A 9,960-nucleotide genomic window follows, 5' to 3' on the forward strand; every position below is an offset into this window, starting at 1 on the left:
TTCATCGAATTCCTCCTCCGACTCCCAAACAGGCTCTGGCACACTCCGCTGCTCGACCACCAGCTCCATGTGCCCCCCCCAAAAAAAAAATCTTAGGGTTTCTGTGGCCGTGGTCCCCGGCGTCGTCGCTGTCCTTCCATGCTCCTTGGCGACTCCTCCCATGTCCAAAACACCTTCTCCTCCATGGCACGCTGCTTGGTCCTTGCGTGGTGGGATATTCTGTCATGTTCTTCAAAATGTGCGGACCAAGGCACAGCGTGAATTGACTTCCACATGACAGTAACATCCTTTAGTTTAGTACACAGACACTGTGGTTACATCCTAAAGGGCCTCCTACTCTATAAAATTCGATATAATTAACTTTTTCAAGTTTAGGCACTTCTTTAATAAGTCTGTACAACGGTCAATTCATTTGTTTGAATGAATGCAAATCCCAGTCTGCGTCCGAGATAGCATCCTGTTCCCTTTACAGTGAACCACTTGACCAGAGCGAGTACAGAACTTGAAGATCAAGCCGAGACGCCAAGATCAACCCCGTCAAGCGAGTCAAGACCTCTCTCAATCGTTGATTCTAGAACAAAGAATAGTGTTACCACCATAGACACATAATCCTACAAAACAATGTTCTCATTACATCCCTATTCTAACAGAATTGTCCACTGAGGGGCCACACAATCCAATTATGAAAAGTTGACACACACACACACACACACACACACACAGGGATCTACAGCCACAAAAGTCATTATAAATAAATTACTATCATCATTGTAAGCTTTGATGGCATCAGTACTTACTCTAGAGTCTGTAGATTGTAGCGTTGGTTGTCCCTGATATCGGAGAGAATTCTCAGTCCTTCTTCTCCCGTGTCATTTCCCATCAGGCCTAGTTCTGTGATGCTGGAGTGGCTGGACTTCAGGGCTAACGCTAGGGAGGAGCAGCCCTTTACTGTGATCCCACAGCATCTCAGACTGGGGGGGGGGGGGTGAATGTGGGGAGAGAGATGGGGATAGAGAGAAAGAGTGGAGAAGGTCACCAGAGGGAGAAACTATCTTCAATTTGTTTTGGTCAACAAGACTACATGATTTGTACGAGTGATTTCTAAGTTATTATACCAAGTCATTTTGTGAATATGCTTATAATAATTCATTGTTTGAAGAGCATGCAGTGTGATATTTTTTTAAACATTTTAGTCATTTAGCAGACGCTCTTATCCAGAGCGACTTACAGTAGTGAATGCATACATTTCATACATTTTTTTTTCTGTGCTGGCCCCCCGTGGGAATCGAACCCACAACCCTGGCGTTGCAAACACCATGCTCTACCAACTGAGCTACAGGGATGCCTGATATCATAGACCAAGCCGTGAGCTTTATAACTCTCTAATGATGTTACTTACAGCAGTCTCTCTAGTGTACAACACCTGGACGTCAGTCCCGTGTAGAGAGTCTTCACACCGCGGTCTCCCAGGTCGTTTCCAGAGAGATCCAGTTCTTTCAGGTTGGTGAGGTTGGAGCTGAGAGCTTTGACCAGCACCCCACAGCATTTCTCTGTCAGTTTACAGTCACTCAGCCTAGGTGGGGAGAGGTAATTACATTGAGAAAGTTGCCCCCCCTCACACACACGCTAGGTCTAACCGTTGCAGAACTCACCTGAGGGTCTCAAGTGAAGACAAGCAGAACAAGACTTCGGCCCAGTCATCCGAGTCGCCCAGATGGTTCCTGCTGATGTCCAGCTCTTTGAGGATAGAGTTGAAATGAAACCCTCTGACTAGGGTGATGCCACAGCTCGCCACACTTGAGAGACAGGGGTAAAGAAAAAGAAACTCTTCAATATTCAGCTCCAGTCCTAGATTCAAAATATTGGCTTTCAGAGACTTTAAGTGTTCGCTTTAGACTGCCTGGAGAGCTAGATTGGAGGACAGGGTTTGCACTTTTGCGACTATTCTATTGGTTCCATTGTGCCAGGCAAGCTCAATCAACCCAAGTCTGAAAAGTATTTGAACTAATTTCAAATAGTATTTGAACCAAAGTCTGTCAGCTTACATGGAGTAGGGGCTAGGGGAGAGTGGCCCGTACACTCTTGGTGGGGTAAGCTAGCTTACATGAGTTTCTCCAGTTGACAGGTGGGCAGTCCGAAGGTTTTACAGAGCATCTTGACCCCCTCGTCCTTCAGGTTGTTGTTGCTCAGGTTGAGCTCCCTCAGACTGGGGATGTTCACCAGACATCCAAACATGTTCTCACAGCATTTCTCAGTGAGCTGACAACAGTACAACCTGGTGGTGGAGGGAAAATATATGGTACATTTACTACAGTGAACATTCCACTTTAGAATCAGTGAGGTGGAATGTGTAAGTGTACTACAATACTCCAGACAGTACTCACTCCAGTTTGTATATCTGGGTTGACTTCAGTATGTCCATGAGCAGCTCCACCCCCGTGTCTCCCAGGTCGTTCATGCTGACGTCCAGCTCTCGCAGGTGTCTGGGGTTGTCTATCAGCAACACCGCCAGAGCGCGACTCAGCTCCAGGCCCAGCTTGCAGTTTGAGAGCCTAACGAAGAGAACTTCATTTGCATCAAACCACAGGATAAACCCATAGGGGAACATGAATGGTAGAATGGTGCCGGAGAGGATGGCTGACGTTTTAGTGCCCCTAACCAACTGTGTTATTTTGTTCGTTTTTTAGCTGTAGACCACACTATCTACCTAGAGAGTTGTCATCTGTATTTTTCGTAGCTGTCTACCTACCACCCCAGACCGATACTAGCACTAAGACCGCACTCAATGAGCTGTATACCGCCATAAGCAAACAGGAAAACGCTCATCCAGAGGCGGCTCTTCTAGTGGCCGGGGGTTTTAATGCAGGGAAAGTTAAATTCATTTTACCAAATTTCTACCAGCATGTTAAATGTGCAACCAGAGGGGGGGAAATCAACTCTAGACCCGCTTTACTCCACACACAGAGACGCATACAAAGCTCTCCCTCGCCCTCCATTTGGCAAATCTGACCATAATTCAATCCTCTTGGTTCCTGCTTACAAGCTAAAATTAAAGCAGGAAGCACCAGTGACTTGGTCAATAAAAAAAAGTGGTCAGATAAAGCAGATGCTAAGCTACAGGACTGTTTTGCTAGCACAGACTGGAATATGTTCCGGGATTCTTCCTATGGCATTGAGGAGTACACCACATCAGTCACTGGCATTATCAATAAGTGCATCCATGACATCATACCCACAGTGACCGTACGTACATACCCCAACCAGAAGCCATGGATTACAGGTAACATCTGCACTGAGCTTAAGGGTAGAGCTGCCGCTTTCAAGGAGTGGGACTCTAACTCGGAAGCTTATTAGAAATCCTGCTATTCCCTCCAACGAACCATCAAACAGGCAAAGCGTCAATACAGGACAAAGATCGAATTGTACTACACCAGCTCAGATGCTCGTCGGATGTGGCAGGGCTTGCAAACTATTACATTTTACATTACATTTACGTCATTTAGCAGACGCTCTTATCCAGAGCGACTTACACTATTACAGACTGTTACGTTCCCCAGTTTCTGTGTTGTGGGTTTGTATTAGAGGTCGACCGATTCATCGGAATGGCCGATTAAATAGAGCCGATTTCAAGTTTTCATAACAATCGGTAATCGGCATTTTTGGACACCGATTATTTGCCAGCAGCTCTTCGCTGTGCTTCAAGCATTGCACTGTTTATGACTTCAAGCCTACCAACTCCTAAGATTAGGCTGGCAATACTATAGTGCCTATAAGAACATCCAATAGTCAAAGGTATATGAAATACAAATGGTATAGGGAGAAATAGTCCTATAATTCCTATAATAACTACAACCTAAAACTTCTTAACTGGGAATATTGAAGACTCATGTTAAAAGGAACCACCAGCTTTCATATGTTCTCATGTTCTGAGCAAGGAACTTAAACGTTAGCTTTTTTACATAGCACATATTGCACTTTTACTTTCTTCTCCAACACTTTGTTTTTGCATTGTTTGTTTTGGGTTTTTTTTATCCCAAGAAACCCTAGACCCACTCCAATTTGCATACCTTCCAACAGATCCAGAGATGATGCACTCTCTATTGCACTCCACACTTCCCTTTCCCACCTTGACAAAAGGAACACCTAAGTGAGAATGCTATTCATTGACTACTGCTCAGCGTTCAACACCATAGTGCCCTCAAAGCTCATTACTATGCTAAGGACCCTGGGACTTAACACCTCCCTCTGCAACTGGATCCTGGACTTCTTGACGGGCCACCCCCAGGTGGTAATGGTAGGTAACAACACATCCGCCATGCTGATCCTCAACACGGGGGCCCCTCAAGGGTGGGTACTCAGTCCCCTCCTGTACTCCCTGTTCACTCATGACTGCACAACTCCAACACCATTCAGTCTGCCTGATCAACGACGAGACAGCCAATAGGGAGGAGGTCAGAGACCTGGCTGTGTGGTGCCAGGACAACTGTCCCTCAACATGATCAAGACAAAGGAGATGATTGTGGTCTACAGAAAAAGGAGGACTGAGCGCGCCCGCATTCTCATTGACGGGGCTGCAGTGGAGCAGGTTGAGAGCTTCAAGTTCCTTGGTATCCACATCACCAACAAACTAACATGGTCCAAGCACACCAAGACAGTCGTGAAGAGGGCACGACAAAACCCATTCCCCCTCAGGAGACTGAAAAGATTTGGCATGGGTCCTCAGATCCTCAAAAGGTTCTACAGCTGCACCATCGAGAGCATTCTGACTGGGTGCATCACTGCCTGGTATGGCAACTGCTCGGCCTCCGACCTCAAGGCACTACAAAGGGTAGTGCGTACGGCCCAGTACATTACTGGGGCCAAGCTTCCTGCCATCCAGGACCTCTATACCAGACGGTGTCAGAGCACTTTTACACCCCCCCCCCCCCCCTTTACACTGCTGCTACTCTGTTATCTATGCATAGTCACTTTAATAACTCTACCTACATGTACATATTACCTCGACTAACCGGTGCCACCGCACATTGACTCTGCACCGGTACCCCTGTATATAGCCTCGCTATTTTACTATTGCTCTTAAATTATTTCTTACTTGAATTTTTTCTTTTTTTTACATTTTTTTAAACTGCATTGTTGGTTAAGGGCTTGTAAGTAAGCATTTCACTAAGGTCTACACCTGTTGTATTCAGCACGTGACATAAAATGATTTGAATACAATGACGTTACAAGTGGGGGTACACATGATCAGAACAGGTTTCCTAGCCATTGATTTTCTACCCATTGATCAAAACTCACTTCAGGATCTGCAGTTTGCAATTAACAACCTTCAGTCCGTCAACGAGGTGAAACACACCGGCTTCTCCAGGTTCATTGCCGCTCAGATCCAGCTCTCGCAGGTGCGAGGGGTTGGATTTGAGAGCTTTGGCCAGAGCGGCGAAGCCATCCTGTTTCACCCTACAGCCGGACAGTTTCAGTCTCTCCAGTCGGCAATGTGGCTTGGCCAGGCCGGCCGCCAGCAACTGTACTCCCGAGTCCTTCAGCGTGTTGAAACTCAGGTCCAGAGCTTTCAGACTGCACACCTTTGAGGTGAGCGCCGAGGCCAGACCTTCACAGAATATCTCAGTCAGATTGTGATATGACAGCCTGGTGGGAAGGAGGGTTAGGGAATCAAAAAGAACATAGCCATATTAGCAGACATTAAACCAACAGAACCTTATAATGATCATAAGACAGGTCCAACAAACCTGACTTACATCACTGTGATGACAATTATCTTGTGCGTTACAGACATTTCATATAGATATATACAGTGAGCGCCAAAAGTATAGAGTTAGTGACACATTTTTGGTTTGTTTTGTACTTCAACACTACGGATTTAGAATGATACAATGACTATGAATCTAAAGTGCAGACTGTCAGCTATACTTTTGAAGTATTTTCATCCATATTGGGTGATCCGTTTAGAAATTACAGCACTTTTTGTACATAGTCCCCCCATTTTAGGGGACCAGAAGTATTGGGCCAAATTCACTTGTGTATTAAAGTAGCAAAAAGTTAAGTATTTGGTCCCATATTCATCGCACATAACTACATAAAGTTTGACTCTACAAATTGGTTGGATGCGTTTGCTGTTTGTTTAAAATTATTTTGTGTCCAATAGAAATGAATGGTAAATAATATATTGTCATTTTGGAGTCACTAATTGTAAATAAGAATAGAATATATTTCTAAACACAATAGTTTTGGTCCTATAAAATGGGGGGAATAGCCTATGTACCAAAAGTGATTTCTAAACAGTTCACCTGATATGGATGAAAATTTTATTATATATCACATCCAAAGTGCTGGAGTACAGAGCCAAAACTACAACAAATGTGTCACTTTCCCAATACTTTTGGAGCTCACTGTAATAGCTGGTATTGTTAAATGACCAAGTACTTACGTGGCTGTCTGGGAAGCTTTGATCACTGGCAGCATCCTCAGAAGTTCCTTGTCTCCTCTCTTCTTTACTTCCAACCCAAGCATGTCTATCGGCCCAGACTCTGATGCCACTAACAGAGTGGCCAGGTCAGACCAATGTGCACGTGGGTATTTGGCATCTGGGGGGATTCCCGTCTTGAGAAAGTGCACGCCATCAGTTTCTAAAGAGCTGTCACCCAGTTCTGTCAGGCAGTTCAGCAGGTTGAGTGTCCTCGGTGAAGCGGGATTCTCCATGACCTTCTTCTTGATATACTCTACTACTTCCGTCAGTGTCTCCGACAAATTGTAGCCAGCCTCTGCAATTGACCGGATGAAGTTCTGCGAGAAGCCTAGGAGGAACCGGAGGAAGAGGTCCAGCTTTCCGTTTTCGCTCTGCAAGGCCATGTCCACTGCATTTCTCAGGTTTTCATCTTGGCTGTTGCAGGTTTGAAGAAACCACACCGCAGCAAAGAACTCCTGAATGGTAGTATGCCCAAAGTAGTAGATCTTCTTTTGGTGCAGCCCAATATCCTCCCTAAAGATGGGTATGTTCACCTTTGCGAACGCAGCTGCCACTTGGACATCAATGTTGCACTCTCGTAGGTCTTCCTCGTAGAAAACCGTGTTGCCTTTCACCAACTGCTTAAAGGCTAGTTCCCACAATGTAATAGCCATCTCCTGTGTATTCTGGTTCTGTGTTTGCAACAAGGCGAGTAGGTCAGTGTACACTGGAGTCAGAGCTCTGGGGTAACATTCTTTATCAAATAGAAATGTCTGTCTCCCGAGGAGTGACGCACAAATCGAACAGATAATAGGTATCTGGCACAAGACGTAGAGGCTTTTTGAGTACTTCAAGTAGGCAATAATTGCATTGGCCTGGTCCGTGTCATTGATTGCTCTCCTGAAGAACTCCTCTTTCTGGTAATCTGTGAAGCCTTCGATTTCAGTCACTTCATTGATGTACTGAAGAGGGATGCGACTGACTGCGTCAGGTCTGGAGGTAATCCATATGTGAGCGGCGGAGGGAAGAAGATTACCGTTAATTAGGTTTGTAAGCAGTGTCGGCACGGAGGAGGCCTCTGTGACATTGGTCACTATCGGGCTGTTCTTGAAGTCAAGAAGACGTCGGAATTCATCCAGCCCGTCAAAGATGAGCCAAATTCTGAAGTTCTCCAAGTTGGAAATTCCAGGTTCTTTCAATTCTGGGAAAAACTTGTGAAGAAGTTCAATTAGACTCAGTCTCTCCTTCAGCAAATTCAGCTCCCGGAAAGGAATAGGAAATAAGAGAGGACATTCCTGGTTTCCTTTTCCCTCTGCCCAGTTAAGAATAACCATCCGCACATGGCTAGTTTTGCCAATACCAGAGACGCCCTTTGTCAGTGCTATTCTGACTCGTTCGTTGCCTATTTCAGAATCAAAGTATAAACCTATGGGTGAGCATGTCCCTTGGTGTCTCTTCCTGTAGGCTGGCTCAATTTGAATGTACTCATGTTGGTTCCCCTCTCCACTTTCACCAGGTGGATACTGGAGATCACAATGTATATAAAATGGATGCTCAGTTTCCCCTCCTGGCGGACTTTGATACTTTTTCTTCAAGATGGCTTTGAGCTTATTGCTGAGTTTTGCCACATTGGAGGCAGAGACTTCCCTGTTAAATTGGCAAAAAAAAAGGATGTAATTTCTATACAGAGCAGGCATACCTGTGAAGAGTTTCAACCATATTGTCTGTTAACTATATATATATAGTCTATTCTTGTGAGAGCCCACCAGTTGACCCTCTTGAGCCGAATTGTCTCCCTTGCAAATGAACGACAAGATCGTAGGAGCCTTTGAGACCATTCCTATATGGTATGGTCCAGCTTGTTATCTCAATAAGTCAGTGCTAGGAACCTCTTGGTGCTAAAATCACATCTCCTTAACATGCATTTTGGTTGGTCCAATGTGACTTACAATAGTATATGCATTCCACAGGAAGTAGGGAGGCAGAGACGCCCCTCTTCATCACTTTAAATACTGTTGTGAAGGGTTGTGGAAGAGTAAACTCCTTCCCGGTCGGTAATGAATATCCTATATTGAATTCAAGTCTGATGTTTCGTTCTCAACTATCTTCATACCATCAATTCTTAGAACTTTACAGATGGAATAAACTAATGCTTATATGAACATAAAATAGGCCTACAGTGTATTCTAAATTACACATACATTTTCCATAGACTCATTTTGATCTTGTCCTCTGTTCAAATTACTGTGGTGAATGTAATTGTCTTACCTTGGTTCAGTCTGATGTTTTTCTCTCCCAGGGCGAAACATTTTCCTCAAATCAGGAGAGGCAGATTTCCTATGACCAATGTTTGTTTCCCTCCAAGGCGGAGGCAGTATCTGTGAAGAGGGCAGTAAGGCAGGCTATCGCGTCCCTCGTGTGATGAAGAAAATAAGATCCCACTACCAACCATAGACCTGTAACACAGATTCTGGATATTGTCTTCCTAACTGTATTAGCCATAGTGCTGTGTGTATGGGGCTACAGTAATGCATTGGCAAGACTGCCTCAATTCAAAGTCTGCTCACAGATTATAAATTATTTGCTAATAAATTAATTCAGTTAAATAGGCTACCTAAAGAAGACAAACTGACAAAACACATAAACTGACAAAAACACGGAGGACCTATCCATTTAGGCCCTATTTTTTCTCTCCAATAAATTCGCTTAGGATCAGCCTAAAAACACTGCAAACAAAAAACGGGGAGCTCTATTGGTACACGAATGCAGTGTAATCCCTGGTCTTCAAAACTAACAAATGGATTATGCAAGGGGGAGGGGGGGTCATCCCAAATTATTTAGAAATGCAAAAATACATCTGACTATATCGTCTGAACACTGAACTCGCTTCCGCGTTTCTTTACGTCCGTTCCTTGGTGCTGGGCTAGCCCACGACTAGCCAGAAAATAACTAGCTAAAATACGGCATGCAGTCATCCCATTGCAACTTTATCAACTCTAATTTAATAGCAAACACATAATGCAATTCCATTGTTACTTGTTGGATTTTCTCACATGATTCTAGGCCATCACTGCGTCTCAGTAAATGTACGTGTTTTAAAATAGGTCGAGGAGGTAGCTTCAAACTCCGTTGCGGTTTCCAGTCAAAACAAGGTACCCGCAAAAGTGCTAAAAATCAAGAACAGGGTCGCGTTCAGCAGGATAAAGTTTTGGAACGTCCAGATAGAAATATGCTACGTAGAACAAACATGCCTCTTCGATATGTTCAATAATGAATGACGTTCATTTCTATCTGCAATGTTCGCGAACGTTTTGCAAATGAACGTGATCCAGTTCACACCCAGTACACATTTGAGAGGTTAGATCATTTTTGTCCACCATCAATTAGGTGAAATGTAATCTCAGACCAAATGTAGCCTAAACATAATATGGCCATAGAAGTGTTGTAAAATAAAATGGTGAGATCCTTTTGAGAAGAGATTCCTGCTGGAGAAGAGAACA

General features: G+C 44.3%; 1 protein-coding gene across 1 annotated transcript; it reads right to left on the bottom strand.

Moving 5' to 3' along the window:
• Positions 1-361: 361 nt before the first annotated feature.
• Positions 362-9,937, bottom strand: LOC115147233 (NACHT, LRR and PYD domains-containing protein 12-like). The gene is made up of 10 exons (XM_029689348.1): positions 9,514-9,937; positions 8,729-8,916; positions 6,443-8,107; positions 5,296-5,643; positions 2,385-2,552; positions 2,105-2,275; positions 1,653-1,796; positions 1,400-1,573; positions 798-971; positions 362-571 (listed from the first exon to the last, which is right to left on the bottom strand). The coding sequence occupies exons 2-10, from the start codon at positions 8,767-8,769 to the stop codon at positions 559-561; spliced, it is 2,898 nt and encodes a 965-aa protein (XP_029545208.1). The 5' UTR covers positions 8,770-8,916; positions 9,514-9,937; the 3' UTR covers positions 362-558.
• Positions 9,938-9,960: the final 23 nt, after the last annotated feature.

Source organism: Salmo trutta, chromosome 14 (genome assembly GCF_901001165.1).
Source record: "Salmo trutta chromosome 14, fSalTru1.1, whole genome shotgun sequence".
In the NCBI taxonomy this organism is placed as follows: Eukaryota; Metazoa; Chordata; class Actinopteri; order Salmoniformes; family Salmonidae; genus Salmo; species Salmo trutta.

What these genes read in the sequence shown, in the direction of transcription:
- LOC115147233 (XM_029689348.1), bottom strand. Translation starts at nt 8,769, where the DNA reads ATGTTTCGCCCTGGGAGAGAAAAACATCAGACTGAACCAAG. An exon ending in ACCCAGATATACAAACTGGA is followed by an intron (nt 2,276 to 2,384) that starts GTGAGTACTGTC and finishes CTCCACCACCAG; the next exon opens with GTTGTACTGTTGTCAGCTCA. An exon ending in TGTACACTAGAGAGACTGCT is followed by an intron (nt 972 to 1,399) that starts GTAAGTAACATC and finishes CCCCCCCCCCAG; the next exon opens with TCTGAGATGCTGTGGGATCA.